This window comes from Colius striatus, chromosome 8 (genome assembly GCF_028858725.1).
Source record: "Colius striatus isolate bColStr4 chromosome 8, bColStr4.1.hap1, whole genome shotgun sequence".
Taxonomy (NCBI): Eukaryota; Metazoa; Chordata; class Aves; order Coliiformes; family Coliidae; genus Colius; species Colius striatus.
This window is the reverse complement of record NC_084766.1, coordinates 33,471,403-33,493,484: the sequence shown is the minus strand read 5'-3', so window position 1 is coordinate 33,493,484 and position 22,082 is coordinate 33,471,403. Positions and strand designations below refer to the sequence as shown.

The window sequence follows — 22,082 nt, the reverse complement described above, 5'->3', positions numbered from 1 at the left end:
CTTTTGGCCTACACCCACTTTACCCTCATGTTTCTGTATGTAGTGGTGTCTTTTATTTGGTTACCTGCACATTGATACAGCCACATCTAAAGAGGGAGACTGAAAACCCAGAAAATTTAAATCTTCCCATAAGCGTACCTTGATTAATCTGGGGCCACTTCAGCAGCCAGATGCCAGACACCAGAAGCTTTTTTATTACTTCAACTGTCATTTCTTAAGTGTCATGTGATACCCTCACTGCGGATACTCAGACTGTTGGGACTTTCCTAAGCTGGCTGACATTGCTACTGGTGTGCAGGGAAAAGACCTGTCCCTACCGACTCTGCTGTGTTGTTTTCCAGCTGGGGGGAATTTCACTTGTATTCCTTTCCTTCCCCCAACTTGTCTGCAAATACAGCTGAACTAACCACGAAGTTAGGAGTAAAACATGTGAGATATAAAGGGCTTGTACCTCCCACTGGAGAAAGGGAGGAATCTGACACCAGAGTGTGCCACAGGTCTGTCTTGGCACGCTCCTGAAGGCCATGTAACCATCTGCTGCCCCTTCCTCAGGGTATGATTTATCCATGTGTAAATAGTCAAAATGCTATATTTATAGGAAACACAATGCCTCGCTGCTGTGATAGTTTAAATATAGAGAACAGGCCACTACGGGCATTTAAAATATCATTTGGTGGACAAGATAGTGCAATCAGAAAATAGCCTAAGCTTTTACTGTAATTCTGTGTAAAGGCTTTTCCTATCCTTCTTCTTTTAAATGAGTTCCAAGTGTCTTTCACTAACCTGGGGCTTATTTGCTTCCTGAAGAAATGAAATGCTTGACATTTACTCAAAATAAGTAACAGGCAATTTTATCCTTTTTCTTAATGAAAATCTTTGGGGTATTTTCATTTTTTAAAATGGCCACTGTAAAATGCAGTGTTTGGACACCTTGTGTCCCACAGTGCATTTGCCATCCCTTGGATACGGCTGCATTTGAAAAGAAATGCTGTGTAATATAATTCTTCTTGTTAGTATTAACCCCCTAATTACTTTCTACCTGAGTTTCAAAGCCAAGATTCCAGTTAGTTTCCCAGGGTCGAGCCACAGACCTGCCAGTACTGCACTGCAGAAATGCAATGAAGAATCTTTTACCTGTCCTCTGCCACCTACCCACATCACTGGTACCAATGCAAGAAAGCAAGCAGACTTTGCTAAGAGTAGTCAGAAGCTCACAGGGAATGGATGAGAAACTTCATCTGCTTCCTCCTTGCTACTCCCTCCTCCCAACCCATATGCAGAATTTGTAGCTATGCTGATGTGTCAAGACATATATGCTGGGCTGGGTGCAGTTTACTCTTGAGCAACAGAGGAAACAAAGAGAGGCTATGACTCAGAGCAGCAGTCTTCCAGCTAAGCAGCTCCAGGGCAGCCAAATGTACTTTCCCTTATTAGGCCAGATCATGAAACCTTGCTTCATTTTGAGTGGTACCTAATTCTGCAGTAGTTATCACTGACTTTAATAATCAACTTTTAAAAGCACCACTTAACAGAGTGTAACTCAGTACATCTGACTTTACTACTTTAAAAAAAAGAACAGTTGTAAGAAAAGTTTACTCCACCTACTCTTACCAACATTGAATAGTATAACATGAATCAGGCTCCATTAGCAGCAGATGACATGTTTTAAAAGGAGAGCACCTGTTTTAACTTCTTGTAAATACTATGTTTTTATGACTGTAATCTGAATTTCCACACTGCCATCTCGGCTAATGAGGTGGTTTTGACTGGAATTACTTTAGTGGGCTACTAAGAAACCAGAAAGAGATGAGGCCTCACACTTTCCACAGACCTTGCTTATAGCTTTTAAGAACCCATAGCCTATTTTCTTCAATTTAGGTATTTTTGTTACGTGATGTCAGGGACGTGTGTCCTCAAATGAAATGTAATCCTGAAGAAGGAATGTGTCACTGAAGTGAGTTCATACAGGAATTATGTATGAACTATGTACAGGCAGATGAACTTTCACACCTCTTCTCCTAGAACATCTATAATGCTGCTTTAAAAGCTAGAGCAGCTAAATGGTTACAAGACACTGTGTATTCTTAGATGGTGCTGTTGACTATCAAAATGAAACTAAAAGAAACATCAACCTTCTGCCTACTACTAACAGGTCATAATCCAACTGTTATTTCAAAATACTTGTTGCATTACAATTTACCTGCTATATTGTTATTTTATAATAAAGAGTGACAGTTCTTTCACGTGGATTCCTATCTAATTGCCAATCTAATCTCATGACTCAGAGTGTAATTCAGGAAGTAATCAATTGCCTTGTGCAGCTATGTGAAGTTTTCCTTGTATACTGTAAACATACGCTTACCAGGTAAGAAAGATTTGTCCATTTTACAAAGGGAATTCAAAGGTAACTTCTGCAGTTAGCTGAAGAACTCCTTTCTCCCACTTACACTCATTCTTGCACTGGTCTGACTCTGCTGCTTTCATTTTTCATGGATGTAGCTGAAGTATGTTTTACGTCCCTTGCTTTGGTGTCAGTTGCTATTCACTTAGAACAACCACAAAGTGCTACTTAAATTGTTCTCAAAACGCCAACCTCTTAATCATATTGGCTCTAGTGAACACGAAGTGTGTTTGTCTAGAAATTCTGAAGTACTTGTTCATAGAAAACTGACGACTGCAGAACAAGTTAAGATGCTGTGAGGTACATTTCTGTAAGACTGCAGAGGTAGATATGGATTTCTTAATGTTATAAACATTTCTGTTAAATGATCACTCCCAGAGCACGACAAGAAGGAAATACTCTGACAATTTTTTTCCTCAAGCCACACATGTGATACAGCAACGACACAAAAAGGGAGCAAGTGAATGGAGAAAGGCATGTTTTGGTTTTGATGAGAAAGCAGCTGTCAGATTTCCACTACAATGGTGTACTAAAAAGCAACTTCTATGTTTAGAAGAGTGTATTTGAAACCAATTACTACCCTCACATTTCCAGCTTATAAAATCACAAGACTAAATTAGGCTTCTGTATTATTTTATTTCCCTCTTAAAATATAGCATCGAAGTCCTGCACACATATAAATATCCCTACAGTTTCTTACACACTTTCCATCCATCGTTACTTAAAGTGCCCAACCGTGAACATTAAAAATAAAAACATTACTGGTAAGAGTGGCTATACTTAGAGAAGGACTGGTATTCTGACATTGCAGGCCACTGATTTCACAAAAATCACCTGCAAAAGAATACACCCTAAACAACACGCATCAATATTAACCCTGAAGGTAGTTGGTTTGTTGGGGTTTTTTTTCCACTCAGCTGACCTGAAAATGCTTGAAGTACAGGGTTTATTTTTGAAACATGTCTTTTACATAGTGTAAGAATAAAGGATAAATGCATTACTTTCTTCCTAACTCCCTCCTTCCCCCAAAAAGTGTTTACTGTGTCCCAAGCTGCTATGTTGATTAAAAACCAGTTGAAAAGAGCTCTGGAAATGCATGCAACTTAAAATTCACTTAAACACACTTTAAGTTATCGAGTCTGAGAGGTTTTAATTTCAGCAGGCAGCTAGGGTTCAGTTGGGTTATTAGGTGTGTTTGTCGTGGTGGCGAGATTGGTAAACACTTCTTCCTTAGTTTCAGGCTGATGTCTTTCCATTTTGGTTTCCTCTTTAGCATCTTTATTACTGGTATCTCCTTTGCTCTTGACTACCACAGGTTCAATCTCCATGATTTCCTGTGGTGGCTTAGGCTCTGGCAAATTTGGTTGAAGTCCATCAACTTGAACAGGTTCTGGGACATCTTCTGCTTTCTGTTCAAGTCTTTCCAAAATGTTCTGGACCTTCCTTACACCATCTCTCCTGGCCTGGCGCACATCCGCACGACCCTCAGGGTCCACTGAGTCTAGGGCTAGCAACTCTTTGGTCAAATACTCTTCAATCATCAAGTATTTTTTGTCACTTTTCTTGCCTTCAAAGGTATCGACTGCCTGCTCAAGCATTTGTACTTTCTCCAGAATTGCCTCCACTTTCAAAACACCAGGATGCTTTTGAGGTTCTCCTGTTTCCACTGTCTTCGGTGTTGCTGCTTCTTCAGGAGGAGGCCTTTCCTGTGGGGGCACAACCTTAGCTGAGCAGGGAACCTTTTTATCAGCTTTCTCTGCCATTGCCGGGGGCTTCTGGGGTGGTAGTTTTGGCTCTGGTTCTTGGTGGGTGACCTGAATTGGGATATATGTTGATGGCACCTCAGTTTCAGCTGGTGGGACTGCCTTGTTTTCAGATTTTATTTCAGGTGGTGGGGATGGTCTTGGTGGCTCCTGAGGTGGTACTTGTTGCTGAGAAACCTAGTGAGCAAGGCAAGTTTATGTTGAGACACAGTGAACAATGCACCTTCTAAAGAACAAGTAACCTAACATCCAATGTTATTTACTTCTAGAAGTTCAGTTTTCAGACAAGACTGATGATTAATCTTTGCTGTCCACTGATGACTTTTACTGTTTTACAAATAAGAAAAGCACTGTGCTGAGGAGTTCAGTTCTTGTTTCCAAGCTACTGCAGATTACAGGCACCAACAGACTCTCAAACATTAAGCTTCAACTCCCCAAATCCTGCCAATGCTCACTAAAACCAGCCCTATGAACAGTTTTGTAAGAAAGGAACTTCAAGCAAAACCCTTGTGTGACTTAAGTCAGGAATATTTGTTGCAGCTGACTGCAGTACAGTCAAAACTTCATCCTCAGCACATCACTAGCTAAGAGATGGAGTTTCCTGAAAAGCTAACTACTTTGTTGAGTTTTAATCACATTTTGGGCTATTCTCATCCCATTCCCGTTTTTAGGACGTTCCTTTTTCCTAGTGTTTATTTTTACTGATTTTATCTTTAGAGTATTTATATGCAGAGCTTACTATGTCAATCTTATTACACTGTAGCCATTAGAACAATCCCTGGGATTACTACAGATCTAACAGTCATCACATCAGAAATCTCTTGAAATTGAGACTAGTTTTGAAATCTTAACAGAAAATTGGTAATTGAGAGAACTGTATTTTCCTTCCTCTGCCACCCCCTTACTTTTTTTGGGCTCACACACAGTGATTTTTGGAAAGGCAGTAGATGAATCTCTCATGAATTGAGATGGCTGAAGTGAAATACCTACATTTATATTTAGTAAATGGCCTGCACTGACAGTCTGTTACTGCTTTACCTATTAAACACACAATTTGATTAGAGGTCTCAAATCCTCACCTGTAAATATGAGTTAGCATTGTAACCCAGAATATGCCATTAAATCTCAAGTCTTCATTGATTTGTCCTAGCACCTGGGTTTTCAAAAATATTAATCCAATTCTGCTTCTGTCATTTTTGATGTGCCATCTCTCCAGAGAGGAAATCAAAGCTTGTTTTTATATACATCCCATTCCACACACTCTCAAGTTGCAAATTCCCAGTTGTCTCTAACTGTAATCTTAAGTAAGAATTTTTAAATGTAAAAAACAATGTCCAATGAGCAACATTTTCTATGAGCAAGAGCATGCTTCATGCTGTAGGAAGAATAAAAACATTCCGAGACTAGATTTTGCTGATCCTCTTTCTTCATAACTAAAATTACTTTGTGCATCTGATGCTCCCCTAATAGATCTGAGGCATCACAATGAGGTGTGTTTACAGGGATGTCACGAATCCCACAGACCTGATTTTCTTCTCACAAACATAATGCAACACCAGTGACCTCAGTGTAATTACACTAAATTATACTCTGATGAGAGGAAGATCAACTCATGTGTTAAATCATATTTCAGTGATCCAAAGATTCCACAATGCTGATAGGTGGAAAGGCAACGTGCTGCTAAGGTTATCTCAGTATCTCCCAGCCTGCTTAAAACCCAGAAATGCAGGCTGCTTTACGTGCTTTCATGTACCTTTTAGTACAAGCTTATTTTTCAGCTTTAGCTACACTGAACACAATACCTGGCAGGTAATTCCTTCCCCATTCGACCTACCTGAGGTCTGTCTACAACTGTCTGCACTCTGATGGGAGCTGGGGGCTGTATCTGGGTGGTGACTCTGGCCGGTGAACTTTCACGGCTTGACGTGCCTCTCTGAGAGACTCTGAATGGAGACTGTGCTCGCGTTGTCTTGGGCTCCCTCTCATCTGGCTGAATTTTGTGAAACACTGGTTGGTGGGCTTGGTATTCACTCTGCTGGGCAGGGTAGTGCGTCTTCTGTGCCTGGTGGTAGACTTGCGTTGGTGGCCGTGGCATGTTTTCGTGGATCACAGGAATTGGAATATAACCGCGAGGAAGCTGATGGCTTCCTGCGTTGGGTCTGCCAGAGGACTGAGGGGAAACTGTTGGAGAGTCGGAAGCTCCAGGAGACTGAGGCTGCCATGAAAACAAAATCCATTATTACATTTTAACCATTTTGTGGTCATGGTACTGTTCATTTCCAGAGAGAAAAGAGGGAGGCGATCATAGAAACTGAACTTGTGTTTCCAGAATGCAAGGGATCCACTTCCCTGTTTTTTTAGCCAAGGGCCTCACTAGACAAACCACAGAAGTTGTGAGAGAGCATCATTATAACAAGTAGAAACCTGAGCTACAACATTCCCAGCCCTCAAATAAGCTGGGAGTGGATGCTCAGTCAGAATGTTTGCTACTTTTGCATGGCTGCTCCTGTCTAAACCTGTTAAATTTGAGGTAAACTCAAGTTAAGCAAACAAATGATATGCTGGAGACAAAAACAAACCCCTAACAGAGAAAGAATAACATTTAGATTTCTGATCCCAGATGCACTAACAGATTTTATGGGTTTTTTAAAAGCCTGTAATTAATTTGGTAGCAGACTACAGCAATGCACATACAGCTCATGCCCCCTTTCTCACCCTAAGCTCTTCCAACATCTTACTCCCTTGGCCTCAGCAGCGAGAGCTGTGCTAGCTTAGAACTGCTTTTAGCAGAAGTGAGCACTGGGCTTGCGGCTCAATCCACTTCCTGGCATGTTCCAGGTTGTAGGGCTGCAGTTTGGGGAAAGGCTGTTTGCTCACAGCTCTCTCCCACCTCCTGCTATGCACCAGTCCATAACCTCACCTTTGCACCAACTCCAGCAGCTGCAGGGCTGTTCTCTGACCAGTTTCACTCACTAACTAAAAGGCAAAAAGAATATTTCCTGATGGGTTTGTTACATGGCTCAGTGAAAGGCCAGGTCATATGGGAGCTGGCAGGGGAAAGAGAAAGACAACACAGCCATAGGCAAGAGAAAGGCAGGCAAGGCAGGACAGGAGAGGGAACAGGGAACATGGTGCTGGTGAATCATGAAACAGCAACCTTAAATACCCATCACTGCCACTATTGGTGGTCTTGCTGACATGTGTGTCTGAAGGCACAATCATAGGCTCTGGTCAGTTGACACTCACACTGCACTGCCTAAGTCTGAAACAATAAGTTCTGAGGTCCTCAGTAGTTATACCTCTGTTCCTGAAACCATCCTAAGACTAAGCTGTAGAGTGTTGGGAGAAGGAAAAGCTGAGCCTCTTGTTCTGGTGCTGTATGGACACGGTATTGTTAGTCACATCAGCTGAGAAACCTGCTAACAGAACTTTAATTACATTGTTCAGACTCCAAACAGGTTTCAGAGAGAAAGCCGCCACTGCTGAATTACAGACCTGATGATGTATTTTCAGCTTGGTGAAGGCTGATTTTCCTGCTCATCTTATTTTGAATAAAAAAGAAGTTGGTATTTCCATAAATTACAAGAACACCAATTCTGCCGATTCTCTAGAGAGAACAGGCAAACCAAAACCCTACCCTCTGAAACACAAAGCAAGCAGGGTGACTCTTTCTTAAAGAAAATCGTAACTTGAAAATATTTTCACATGCCACTGAAGGACAAAACTACAGTTAACTTTTGAAGCTGTATATATGTAAATCTACACACTTCATACAACTGAAATATCAAACTGGAAAGCAAAGATTACAGCAGCAGAACTTCTGAAGTGGCCTGGGCTGTTTGCTACCCAGCCACTTGTATTTTTGTCTCTCCCAGTTTGTTCACTTCAGTTTCTGACTCACGGTGCAGAATACTTGCCTGCATCTTCTGCTCGGGAAGGAACCAGCATGAACCCTAATCCAACCCCTTCCCTTCTGCAGGACCTACAGGGCTCAGGCGCTGCTTTTTGCAGAAGCCACTTATACACATTTATACAGAACCACTCCAGAATGAAAGTGGGTAATCCTAGATCCATGCTTTATGCTGCCATGACTGGACACTTTTGCATTTCTATGCTCTGCGAGTATTGGGAAAATGTAATCCTATGGCAAGTTTGGCTTTCTGAAGGATAAACTACCCGTGTGACATTCAAGTCATAAATGCTGCAAAGACCAATGCAAAACCCACCCCAGCAATAGTGAGGAGTTACCTCGGGTCCGTGTGTGGCTGGCGCTTGGGCTGCTGCAGCTGCCGTTGTCTGTCCACATTGTTTATCTGTCTGAGAAGCCTCTGTCGGTCCCCTTGGAGGGGACTCGGGGCCAGCATAGGCCCCCCTGAGGGGCGGCTGCGCCTGCATGGCGGGAGGCACAGCCTCTGTCTTGTATCGCTGCACTCCGGGCTGTGCAGCCGAGAAGCAGGGGTGCTGCTGCCGGCCATCCAGGCCCTCGTGGATCACAGGAATAGGGATGTAGCCAGCGCGAAGCTTGGGGTAGACCACGTTTCCTTCTCTGGCTGGTGGCTGCTTGGGACTGTCGCGGGATGGACCGTTTGCTGATGACTGGCCTTCCTAGAAATTAAAAACATCACATAGCATTTGCTGGTAGCTCAGCTCAATACACTGTGTGAGAAAAAAAACTGCCCTAAAGATCTGTCCTAAAAGCAGTTATCAGCTGTGTAGGAAAAGTTCAGATAGACCCTCTTGGGTCCATGCAGGGCAGCGAACAGCAGGTGTTAACACTCCAGATCTGCATGCAAGAGACAAGACTAAGCTAAAGAAATCTTCTTGTGTACAAATCTCGTCATAAATATCAATTTAGCCCTTAAAGCACTTGCCTAATTACAATATAATTTCTTACTTAGCACGTATTCATTTAGCCAACAGCCCACCCCCTTCAGGCAAGAGCTCCTCTGAACAACTGCCCATGGGAACAGAGACATTTCCTTAGCACCTCTCAGAATCCAGCATTACAGATAACATCTGACAAGAAACTTTCCAGAAGCCTAATCCCACTAGAAGCACAGTATCTGGTGGTGTTCTTCCCACTGGCTATCTAAAGAGTTCTTTAAAGCCACATACTGAAGGATATATTCCTTTTCAGCTACAGGAGAATCCAGTTCAGTAAACACTGAAGGAGAGGAGAAGGGAAGACAGGATAGCTTAACAAAGAAGAAAATGCTGAAAACCATGATAAAATAAATCCCTGCTTTGTCTCGCTGAACAATGTCAAAACTCTGGCAAGGGTGGAAGTGGTTTGTCCTAAGAGCCCTCACAAGTCCTCTAGTAAGTTCTTCCTGCATCGGTCATTCTATTTTGAGGCTCTGCGAGGGCCAAGTTCCAGATGTATCTCTAAGTCAGATCATATAACAAGCACCTCTGTCATTCAGAGGGTAATGTCATTATTCAGTAAGAGGAGAATTTAATAAGGGGACATATGGTGCAAGTGTTGGAAACCCTATTTTTAAAGAAGTGTTTAAGCTGCAAAAATATTTAACGTCGCTTCTGCACACATCAATATGCTAATTCATAAAGAATTAACTATTTTACCAGCCAGATTTTTAATTTCTTGACATTTTTTGAACCAGATTTTGAGTGTCCTCCCTGTATGACAGTATCCCCTTAAAAAGTAATTCCTGAGAATTCCTGTAAGCAGTGAAACTGCTGAGAATAAAGGCAATAAAGGTAACAAGTACTGAAAGGAACAAGTTCAAAGTCAGAACCCTGATGCTGCATTTCCTTTTACTCATTACAAAAAACCCTTCTCAAACAAAGGAAAAATTCTGAAAGAGACATAGAGAGCCAGGCCTAGAAAGTTCGCACAGAGAAGTCATTTGAAGTTGGTTTTTCCAGTCGCAGAACAGGGATGATCTCATGCCAAGGTCTGCACCGGGATCTACTGCCGACAGATGAGTCATTTTAACTTCACCCTACTGGGACATTGCATTCCTCTGCTGAACACAGGCTGTCTAGGGGCTTCAGGGCCAGTATTTGCCAGTTCACCTTTTACCAGCACAGCCCTGACTGCCCAGCTCTCTCAGCAGCCGTCTCTCCTGGGAGCTGGAGGCCGCGTGGTTGCGCCAGCAAACTGTGTGTGCCGGAAAATAAATTTGAGGTGCGCTCAGCTAACAACAATGCGAGGCCACGTCAGAGCCAAATGTCTGCTGGGCCAGTGGAGCCGAGCAGGCTGCTGAGCAGGGAGGGAAACTGATGATTCCACAGTCGGAAGAAGCACCTTGCTGCTCCACGCTGACTCGATGCATTCTGCGCCCGGCGTGCGCCAGCTGCTCGGCACAGTCTCCCTGACAAGGGAGCGGTGTAACCCGAGAGTTCACAGCCAGCCACCCCTCCTACAGGCACGGCTCCCACCGCTATAAAAAGGAGATTCACTCACTTCCAGCATGGTCAGACTCCCCACAGGAAGGGTCAGTGCTGAGAAGGGTTTAGGAACTGGGTGGGCCAGCAGCACCTACAAATGCCTGGACATGAGATGAGTCTCAGCCACAGGTGCTCCACTCCACTTGCGTGCACAACAAACCTGCCCTAAGGAGTTAGTTGCCAGCTCCTCTCTTGGCATTTCAGGGGTTTGCAATGTTTTGAACTTCTTATTTGGGGATAAAGCCTTCAATCTTGTGCATTAATCCCCTACAATAAATCATTGCTAAGGCTTCAAAATGGACAGTGGCCCACTCTCCTTGTCCTCCATGAACCCCCTCCTATGAGTCTGACCATGGGCTTCCCCTCCCTTGTCTTCACTTTCAGAACCCTGAGGCCGCCCTTGTTTTGAACTGTTTCAGCAGTCTGAGAATTCTTCCTCTGCAACTTAAGCCCTGGTAAGAAATGCAAAAGAAGTGACCCAAAACCAAAGAAAAGTCAGGTTGGACTGCTTTTTCAGACCATTCTGTTTGTGTCTGAAGTGAAACTTCTGACAAATTTTAATACTTTTTTTTTTTTAATGGAAACACTGGCCTCTAAGAGCCACAGCATAAACTGTACTCTCATGATTTGTCATTTATTCTTATAGCTTCAGACAACCTGTGCTGTTCATGTGGAAAGTTAGTCTTTCAAGTTGGTCCTTTGTTCCAAGCTTTTTTCCCCCTGTAGTCAAGTCTGCTAACCACAGAAAAATTTTTGTGTGCCTGTGTCTCGTAACAGTGCAGTCATATTGGAGCAGCCCTTGGTAAAGGAACAAATGCAGCATCTTTTTTTCTCCCCACAGTCAGTAGCTCTGAGGCAGAAAGATCAGATTTAGGAAGAGTGCTTCGCGATTTGCATTGTTCTCTGCAACACTAAATTAATATTTAACTCTGTGAACACTTGCTTATGTTAGCCAGTTTGTATCATCACATCCTCAACATTCCTTCTTTCCCATTCCCTTTCTCCCAACTATTTCATGCTCCACGAACATGCACAATCCACATACTTTGGAAACAGCACATGGTGCAGCACCATGATCAAAGACTAAAGAGCCTCCAGGTTCAGGTAGATAGCTGCAAGTGGTTTGAGTGAGAATCCAACACAACAGTAAGTGCATGTGGATCCCAATTACCCCTTGAGTCAGGCCTTGGCCAAAGTAGTTCTGTTTTGTGCATAGGAGCCTGTTATTTCCAACGTGGACAAACAGGTTCTGAAAGCTTCAGGAGAAGCTCGGGTGTGCCTGGAGACACTACAGCAAAAGGAGAGGAATGGATTGAGCTCTGAAAAACTCATGTCCTAACACTACAGAGAAGAGGTTAATGGATTCCCCCTGAATGCTTTCATTGCTAAATTTCACAGGACAGACAGCCAGGAGACTAAAAATGTTCATCTTTTGGTTTTTACTTGTGTTCTATGAAATACAGCTCTTGCTTGTTGAATCAGCAAACATGTTACCTGAAAAAATTCAGAACTCACATTTAACACAAACCTGCACGAAGAGATACGATCAATAAATTAATTACATGCCTTAGTTCACTATCTTTCCCAGTTTAAGTATAAAAACCCCATAGGAACCCAACTCAAATTTCTGCATTAAAGAATCTGAAGTAAAAATCTCCTGCCCTCACCCAAGGAAACAAGAAGTTCTCTGACAATAAAATCAAGTAATTACAAGCAGAGTATCAATGAATTTCCCCAGAAGCAGCAGGACTGACATTCAGCACTGCAGGAGTCCCAGCTCTGATCTATTTCACATTTAAGATACAGCATCCCCAAAGAGGAAGGAGCACAAAAATGCAAATTCCTCCCTCCAGCAGATCAGAAATTTTGCCAACGGTCCAGGCCTACACTTCAGGTAGCCTGAAACACCACCAGAAACTCTGACCCGAGCCACCATTCCAGGAGCTGCCAAGCAAGTGTAAAGAAGACATCATTGCCACTCAAAGGAGAGAAAAAAAGCAAATGCATCCCTGTGCTTTGAGAGAGCTGCAAGCAGAGAGCCCAGCCCAGCTGAGCCAAGCCGTGCCGTGCCATGCTGGGAGATCTGCTCGGCAGCAATGACAGCACTCCTGCCTCTTGGGACCAGGACATGCATTTCTGTTGTGAGGCCATCACCATGATAAATAAAGGTGCAGCCAGGAAGAGTTGTGCAACTGGAAAAAAACACTTCATAGCCCCACATCCTACTCTTGGCTTCCCATGGGAAGGGCATGGTCAGGAGTGACGCTAAAATCCTCAAACTTGCTCAGATTTTTAAGCAAGTTCTGACACCACGTTCCATTGTAATGAAAAGAGTAACAGCAAGAGAACAACACAACCTTGCAACAAAACTCCCAGTACAGCTGTACTGTCTGTCCAGAGAGGGTAATGGCATAACCTTCCATGTGCCCCAATGACTGCTCAAGCATTATTTCAGACTGAAACACAAAAACCTGCAAATTCAGTCACTGCTGATGCTAGCAAATTACCACTGAAGCTGTCCAGATGGCTGTAGCAACAGAATGAAATTTGTCAAAATCTTCTGGATGCACGCTAGGTTACTTCAGCAGTTGTATCAAACTTGGACTCTGCCTTTTGGGACTGCTTGCTTAATACATTTTTCATTCCTCTTGCACTGAAGTGGCCTACAGAAAAAGCAGTTAAAAAGCAAGTTTTGCTGCCGTCACAGTCTTACATTTTTCTTGATCCGCACTAATATTATTTGTAGGACAGTAAATTCAGTTCTCTAAAGCATGTTTTATACATACAGGTGGCAACTCTGTAGCAGTGCAAATATTTAAGTTGTACCTGTTTTGTAAATATTATCTAGCAAAGGAACATAAATTTTATCAACATTACCAAGAGATTAAATCTCTTTCTGTATGCAAACAGGTGGCCTACTGACTTCAGTACGCTTCTGAACTTCTAAGCTGTTGCTCTAAACAGTATCATGCAAATACAAGTGTTCTGGTAACTAAAATGACTGAGAAAAATGACAGTATTTTACAAAATCAGGCTTGAGAGCACATTTCCCATGATTTTAAGCCCAGAGCCCATGTATTTAGGAACAAGGAGTATTAGGATTTTGTTCTTTCACAACAGAATAATGTAACTGAGTAAATGCAATACAACTAAGTTTTTTTTGCACATAAATGCAAATCTATTTATAATAAATTTATGATCACCCATAAAGCCTAATATTCAAGTTGAAGAACGACATAACAATTCTATTTATTATCTGTTACTATTTATTTTATGTCATGGAAAGGCAAAATCTTAAGCATTAGAGCTGGATTTCACATTCACCTGTACTTTACTCTTAGCCAGGCTTGCTTTTTCCCCTTCCCTGCTGCACTACCTAGATAAATCAAACTACTACACTAGCTTTGCTACCAGTAGAAATCAGCATTTCAGTGTATTTCTAAAATGTTTCTAAAGAGTGCTTTGTGTTTAAGGATATTAACATGAAGCATGTTTCATTAACACTTTGCAAAACTATACAAGTGGGAAGGTGGAGAGTGATTTGCTGTAGTATTGACCCCGACTTCCTGCTGCTGTGCTACAGCCACTGGAGATTTTCACATTCTAATTCTTTTACTCACAATTTGTGCTTAAATATACACACTGAGCACACAGGCACTTGGACAAGATATCATTAGTTCATGACTGAAGGAAACCATGAATAAGCTCAGCTGCATGAGCTGTCTCAGTCGAACTTCATGTCGCTGGCATCATGTCACCCTTTTATATGCCAAGCTGCTTTTGATGTTTTACCTGTTGAATGCTGAGTTTTATTTCCCAACATATATATGTGTAGGCAAATAGGCCTTTTGTTCTCTCTTGTAATTATCATGTTGCATTACACAAGTATTACATTAACATATGCTCTAACTGATGGAGTCCAATGATGCCATTAAAAATAAACAAACACTATTTAAAATTGAAGGAGAAATCTCATCCTAAGCTTTCCAGAACAGAGTGTGTTACTGGAGCAAACACACTGGCCATCTTACAGACTAATCTTGTTTCAGGAACTAAAACTGTTCTTTTGTAATCACTAAGATGATTCTTTCTTGGGCTAAAATGCCTTGGCGCAGACGTGATGACACTTGCCCTTTATGCCCACCAGTGAAAGCCAGCCCACCCGCAGAAAGCATCCGATGGGCCAAACTGAACATATTCACAGAAAGGAGCAATGGCTGCTACAAAGAGCAGAGCATTCTTAGGACAGATCACCACCCATCCTGTCAGCTTTAATGGATAGGGTTAAAGAAAAGCCCTTTAAAGCGTGAACAGAAATATCCTTGTCAAGTGTGATGAGAATGACACACTTTATTCAGTTATTTCTGTTCACTGCCTGCTTACCTAATATGCAGGTGAGAAAACTGTTGCTTTCTTGCTGTGAGCCAGAAATTTGTTACACAGAAGCCTCAAGAATCAGCAAAACAGTGCTCCATGATAAAAGCAAGTGAGTAGGTTAATAATCCAAGAGCTGGCTGTGAATGCCACAGGTTGTAGTCAGGGGTCTACATTTTAATTTTCCACACAACAGTTTTCTGACTTCACTTCCTTAAACAGCAGTGTCCCAACACTATAAAACCACTTGCGATGCTGCACCCTGTTTATCAGTTCTAATGCCTTGCCATCAGCCATAAAATGTGCTTTCGTGCTACCTGACCTACTGGGTGATGTCAGACATCGCCTCACCACCCCACGTCTCATTTCCTTGTTTGTAAAACCAAGAAGGAAAAAAAAAGAATCAACCAAGAGCTTCTGCAACACATTTGAAGACACAACACTTTCTGGTCTATAATAAATGTTATTTGTGTAAACAAGTCATTTCTTCTATTTTGTATTTATATTTAATTTGGCATGAAGAGAGGGCATAGCTGCCACAGAGCAAGCTGGAGACAGAGCTTACCTAAACAGTAATACTGTCCACATACCCCAAAGTGGGTTGGATTGTTACCTGCCTTATCATGGTTCAAGTGGGAACAATTCTATTTTTGCCATGTGGCTATGGAAAAGTCCTGCCTGTATATACAAGTGTTAAAAATATCATTCTTAGGTAAGAATGATGCCACCTGGCACAAGTATTCTTCCTTTCTCCTCTACGTAAGAAGTGCACTGTGCTGGAGTTACACAGAACCAATGCAAGCCCTCCTTTGCCCTTCCCTCTTGCATCATTGCCCAGACACCGACACATTATTTCTAGTGTCATTTCCTCATCTTCCTTTCTCTTATTTCCAATTCCATCCATCCCCTGTTTTCAGATTAACTGCTATCTCAATAAATTAACTCCTTGCTTACCATGTTCCATGAAGGGAGACTTTAAGTAACTACATTGAGGAGTTTCAGGGAATCTGGACAAAGCCAGTGCAGAACTCTCCAGAAATCCCTTACTGAGGACTTTACCACTCTTTCCTGTATGTTATGCCTTTTATTTACAGTACTTTTTTTAATCCAGGAACTGATTTACCAAACTGACAGAATGAACATCAGCATAAGTAACGCAAAAAATAGAGGCCTAATTGCTACCTAGTCTTACTTTCTCCTCTACTGATGAGAATCACTGCAAAAGATGCAGAGAGGCAATATTGAACTTCCAATGCAATTTCTGATTTCATCTAGCAAGAATTTTTCAGTCAACTTGAACGTGAGAAGTCACTGCTCATAAATAATTTCACTGCTAAATAGATGGGAATCAAGTGTCTTAAGACTTATTTGGGAAAGCAGAAAAGAGATGCGACGGTCAGGAAGGGAGAGGATGGAAACTTAGGTGTACGTAGTTGCTCAAATACCAACGAAGTCATCAGGAAGAGGGTAAGAATGGCTGCTTCTTCCTTTGTTTAGACTTGGACAGTCACTGGCTGCAATCAATAATTATACCACTTTAATGACTGCTCACAGACTTTGTGGCTGGTATAGCTTTTATCTCAAACCTAAGGTATTAGTGAGCTATTGATCACTGTAACATTAGTACAGTGAAGCTCAGCACAGTCAATTCCTTTGGTCTATTTTTAGTTGCAGCATTTCCCATGGGTTTGATGCACGTGGAAACAACATATGGAAGGGGCATCAATAAACACTTATACAAGCTTTGTTTCTGTTTTCTTCTTAAAACTTAATCTACTTTTATCAATACATTGGGGAATACCAAGTAAATAATTTAACATTATTAAGACAATCTTGCAGAAACTAGGCTGAGCTGTGATGGCATAAGTTAACATGGAAAACACCAACAATTGGTAAGCATATGAGATCCATACTTCTACCAAAGAAAAGAAAGAAGAAGAGTGACACTGACTGGAAACGCTTTTCTAGTAGAAGTATGCATATACGTGCTTCAAAGTATTGATTGTACCTTATACTTTGAAGAACTGATGACTGAGACACTTGGAAGAAAATAATTAGTCTGCCAAGAGGTTTTATTTATTTCAGTCATTTGCAAAGTCAATACTTCAGTAAGGGATATTCTGTTTTCTCAGGAAGGTCTCCCTAGTCCAGCTGTGTGCTGCAACAATTTCATACAAATAACAAAGCAAAACATCAGAGGAAGGACACCCATCCTCCAGGTGGATAAAAAAAGGCCAGACTGACTGAGAAAATAACAAGAGCACCATCTGAATTGATGAATGCACCTAAAATCCACAGTTAAATGCAAAATCAAGCTCTGTATCCATTAATTTAAAATGGCTGCACCATGGGTTACAATTGCTCATTTTACCTGATGATGTATGTGGTACAGTAACTGCTGGCAGCACAGTCACAGCGATGCCAAGCCTAGACCAAGATCAACCACTTAGGAAAAAGGACTTCATTATTAATACTGTCTCAGCTATATTACTTAGCTAGAAAAGCTCTGTCAGGTTTAGACCTGTGCTCTGTTCATCATCCACTTATACTGCAACACCTCATTATGTTGCCCAGGTCTCTTCAGAAAGGGAACAAATATTCAGAGAGAGAATATTGATAGTGTGCAAGGTTAATTAAAGATCATCATAAAGGTGATGAAAAAACTGCTAGTTTTCACTGGCTGACTGGACAGAAAACAAAGCAGCAATGAAGTCAGTACAAGCTTGATCTTTGTATAATCGTCCTTGGATTTGACACATGCAGTCAGCTTTTGCAATTCTCAGATCACTTCTAAAACCCCAAGTTCATATTTGAGCTAGCCTGAGAAGTCATAAAGCAGTTCCTATCTACTCTCTTTCTGCCTACATCTGTAACTTTGTCCTTCATGCCTGTTTAGGTAAATAAAAAAAAAGTCTAACACCTTTAAAAATCATTACTGGGTTTGAAATTCACTGTCAGTGGGTAATCTGCCTTCTTTGGCATCATCTAGCTAAAAAGACATACATTTAAGAGGAGAAATACTTTCCTTGTGCTTGATTCTGAGATTCTCGCTATAAAGTACCTGCATGACATCAGATGCAACTTCTGTCACTAACTGTAGGGTTTTTCCTTTGGACAATGTTAGACAAGAACTCCCCAGAACAAACAATATTCCATCTTCATTTCTGGAAGCCCTTCTGCCTCTCTCAGTGAGTGGTCCCAATGCACACACACATTCCTGCTTATAGTGAGCAGCAACAGATTTTCCTTTTTGGAAAAAAGGGCATCCCACAAAAGCCATTCAAAACGACGTACAGCTTTTCTATCTCCACTAACCCTTGCAAACTGGCAGAAGATGAGGCACTCACTTTCCATTACCACAGATTTCACACCAGATAGGGGTGAAAACTGGTTTTGTTTCAGGCACCCACTGAAGCAGAGTACTAAACCATCAGTCACTTCAATCTTTTCTTCCATAGTTATCCAAAGGAGCTTAAATGTGACTTTTCTGTTAAGTGGGTTAGTTTCAAGTGGTATTTCTATAACAAAAGCCTTTGACTATGCAGTGCACTTTTTTCTTTCTCAAGTATGTTTTATGGTTAAGAAAATCATACTATTATTTTTATTGCCATAACAGCAGTGTTAACAGGTGCCTCGTTAGAGCAGAAAGACAATGCTGCCAAGAAGGAGTTAAAGCACTTTTTCCTCTGCCAGTTTCAATATTCGTCTTACCAATCGAAGATCTCTTTTATTAGCATTATGTCACTAATAGAACAAGAAGTCCTTAAAAAGTCGAAAAAGCGGTTAATTTGTGACAGAAAAGTGTATCCTTTTCATTTCTTTTCACCAGCAGGCTGCTCTCACGCCCAGCTCTCAGTCACAGTCTGCACTCATCGACGGGACAATTACTATTTTAAGAAACGTTAAGCTCTTAAAACAATAGCACTTACTCAGTGCTTCGATCCTCGTGTTTTATGAGGAGCAAAAGTTGCACCAGGTACGCTGCCGATACGTTTGGAAGACAGCAGATTTCTCCCAACTGCTCTATTTGCCTGTCCTTTCAGCAGACAGCTGAGCGCACTCGCGGCTCCTGCCCGGCGCGGCACCCGGCAGCCCTTTCCCTCCAGCCGCCGGCTCTCCCGGCGCGGAGCGGCGGGCACTGCCCGCACCAGGCAGCCGCCGCCGGCTGCCCCGGCCCGGCCCCTCCCCTCCCCGGCGGCAGCGAGCCCCGGGCTCCCGGCCAGCGCACGGCGCCGCACCGAGCCGGGTCGGCCGCGCTCGCTTCTCCCGGCACCCGGCTCCCCGCCGGGCCCAGCGGGGACCCCAGCCTAACCCGCTCCGTCGAGCCGCGGACGGGCAAGCGAGCCTGGGGTAAAGCCGCGCTGCTCGTAGAGAAGCGCCACGAAAACCCGAGGGAATCGTTTTTCCATCGGGCAACTTCGGGTCAAGTTTCCAGTACTTTCCGCCTACAGATATCACGCTGCTAAAATATCCGCGCGGGTCACAGAACTGTGTTCCTCAAAACCGAGAGAATTTGACCCGAAAGAGCCATTCCTGAGGGCCCTGACAAAATCAAAACTGCTCTCCCCTCTGTGCCTCCCTCTCCTTCCATGGACATATTTGGACTAAGACACGGCTTTTCTCTGAGCATGCTTAAGAACAAAACCAGAGAGCTACTGAGAGAGTCTGTGACCAGAAGGGAAAAAGAAGAAAAGAAAAAAGGTGGGGGGAAATAAAAGGAAAAAAAAAGAGGAAAACAAAACTTGACAAGTCAAAGTCCCGGCTGGGTTTTTTTTTAGGAGCATTCATTGTTCGGGTTGTTCACAGCTGAGAAATAAATCAAGGTTCGCGTCCTCGCTGGCAGGCCGGGGGGGACTTAACCAACTTTAAATAAACATTACAAGGCCGAGGTATCAAATGATTTAATGCACAAAAAAGGGACTGCAGTGCGTCAGACACAAAAGGCAGCTCCTGCCCTCACTGCATCGCCATGCGCCAGGGGCTGCGCCCGGCCTCCCGCCCCCGGGGCCGCCCCGCGTCCCGCCGCGCCGCGCGGGGACACGGACGCGCGTGGGGGCCGCCCGCCGTACCTGCGCCGTCGCCGCCCGCAGGCGCGGGTCGCTCCAGGTGGTGGTGCGGCTGTTGTGGTCCACGAAGAAGGGCCATCCCGTCTGCGGGTCGATCTTGATCTCCCAGCCGGGGGGCAGCGGTTCGGCGCTGCTCTCCATCTGCGGCGGCGGCGGCGGGGAGTGCGCGGCGGCGCTCATGGCGTGCCGTGCCGGGACCGGACCGTGCCGTGTCCCCACTGCCGGTGCCCAATGCCGGGCGGGGGCGCCGGACCGGCGGCTTTATTCGCCGCGGGGCGGGGGGGGCGGAGGCGCGGGGCTGGAAGTGTCTGGAAACGGCGGCGCGGGGTGCGGGGGGGCGGTGGCGGAGGAGGGACGAGGGGCGGGGGCAGGAGGAGGAGGGAGGTGGCAGAGCTGGACGGCTGGAAACTTCTGGTTGTCTCCAGCGCGGCGCAGCCGACCCTATGGTGACCGGGCGCGTCTGCCCCGGGGATGGGTCGTGACGCTCTGGGAGCTGCAGCCCGGACTCAGCCCCGCGGCGCAGCCCCAGACACGGAGCAGGACGGGCGGCCCCGGCTCTGGGCAGCGCGCCGGCTCTGCAGGGCCGCTCAGCGGGGCAGATGCCGGGAACGCGCGTACGAGTGTACGTGTACTACACGGAGCTGCTTCACTGGTCCGGCCGGTCCCTGTTGCAGCTCAGTCTAGTGCCTCGTAGCCTGCGTGTTGGGCAAGTCATGTTCTTGGAGAGTCCACAGCCCCCCGACGCACTCAGCCTGCCTTTGGCAGGGCACGATCACCTGTCAGCTCCTTCCTACTGCTCCGTACGGGGGAGCAAAAGCCCAGAGCTCCTCCCTAAAGCTCCGTGCCCGGTGGCTGATAATATAGTTAACAAAAAAAACAATGTTTCTTCCCAAATCAGGGTGCAGGCAGGCATTATTCTGGAAATTCTGCTGGTGCAATTTTTTTCAGCTCTTTGCAAATACATATCTCGGTTTTCAGTTTCATTTAGAAATCCATCCGAAGGCAAATAATGTGTCTGTGAGATTTAAAATCATCCCTTTCTCTATGGTTGCTGTACCAACATGTCGTGCACTCAGTGCACTTAGTTTGAGGTAACTGCTTCACAGTTGTACCACTCCTAGTCATCTGACAGTCACATGAACAGCCACAGATGCCTGTCAAGAGTTACTTTAAGTAGAAGACTGAATGCACAGTGTTCCTCAAGTGCAGAGGTTACCTGCTGTGTAACTTTGCGTCAAGCAATTAAAGATATGCGTTCCTCCAAAACAGATGCTCATTACTGAAATATCTCTTACTTCAGAAAATCCCACCTTGCACACCCCTGGGATAGTCAAGATCTCCTGCATGGGGCAGGGTCAAAGATTTCTTGATACTGCTTGGCACTGATAGTCATTTGTCTTTTGATGGAGTAGGTTCTGTTTATCATGCTGACAAACCAAATAATTGCTCAAACTTGCTCCTTCATTCCTGCAGCTCTTCCATCCTACACATCCCTCATCTTCAGAACCACTCTGTGGTCCACCACGGACTTGGCTTTCTGTCCTCGTTGTGTGCCTTTGACTCATTGTTGTAAATGACCCCTTTTTTCCCTGAGATTTACTTTCAAATGTCTGCAGTACCATCACCATCACTGACTTACCTGTTTCCTACAGCAACAAGTCACATATCCTGCACATGTCACAGTCAGTCCTAGACTGTGAAGCCTACCGCTAGACATATCTCCTAGTTCTGCTACCCTTCATGCTCTCTCTGTGACATGAGACCTCTCCTCAGCCTCACTAATGTCAGCAATTGCCCTCAAAGATGTAATATCAGATTTATTCTGCTTTCACTCTGTAGAGATCTGCAGAGGGATTTCACCCTCTGTCTCATAACAGAAAGGCGTGCTTAGACCGTATGTTCCCCGCAGCGTATGCTGGAGTCTTTCCCAAATCAACAAAACCAGCTGATTCAGACACAGGAGACACAGATGTTAAAAGGTCTTGCAGGAAAATTGCTCTTGCAAGTTGAGGAAGTGATATAGATGGGATTTGTAGCTGATGGAGTGTAAATAGAGACATGAAGAAC

At 43.9% G+C, this 22,082-nt stretch overlaps 1 protein-coding gene across 1 annotated transcript; it reads right to left on the bottom strand.

The window, feature by feature from the left end:
* Positions 1 to 3,017: 3,017 nt before the first annotated feature.
* BAG3 (BAG cochaperone 3) lies at positions 3,018 to 20,301 on the bottom strand. Its single transcript, XM_062001240.1, has 4 exons — positions 20,019 to 20,301; positions 8,413 to 8,769; positions 5,999 to 6,379; positions 3,018 to 4,341 (listed from the first exon to the last, which is right to left on the bottom strand). The coding sequence occupies exons 1-4, from the start codon at positions 20,193 to 20,195 to the stop codon at positions 3,568 to 3,570; spliced, it is 1,689 nt and encodes a 562-aa protein (XP_061857224.1). The 5' UTR covers positions 20,196 to 20,301; the 3' UTR covers positions 3,018 to 3,567.
* Positions 20,302 to 22,082: the final 1,781 nt, after the last annotated feature.

Excerpts from the sequence above, each read along its gene's own strand:
- BAG3 (XM_062001240.1), bottom strand. The coding sequence starts at position 20,195 with ATGAGCGCCGCCGCGCACTCCCCGCCGCCGCCGCCGCAGATGGAGAGC. Across the intron at positions 8,770-20,018 it reads TGCGGGCGGCGACGGCGCAG|GAAGGCCAGTCATCAGCAAA; the intron begins GTACGGCGGGCG and ends TTTAATTTCTAG. Across the intron at positions 4,342-5,998 it reads CAGTTGTAGACAGACCTCAG|GTTTCTCAGCAACAAGTACC; the intron begins GTAGGTCGAATG and ends CTTGCTCACTAG.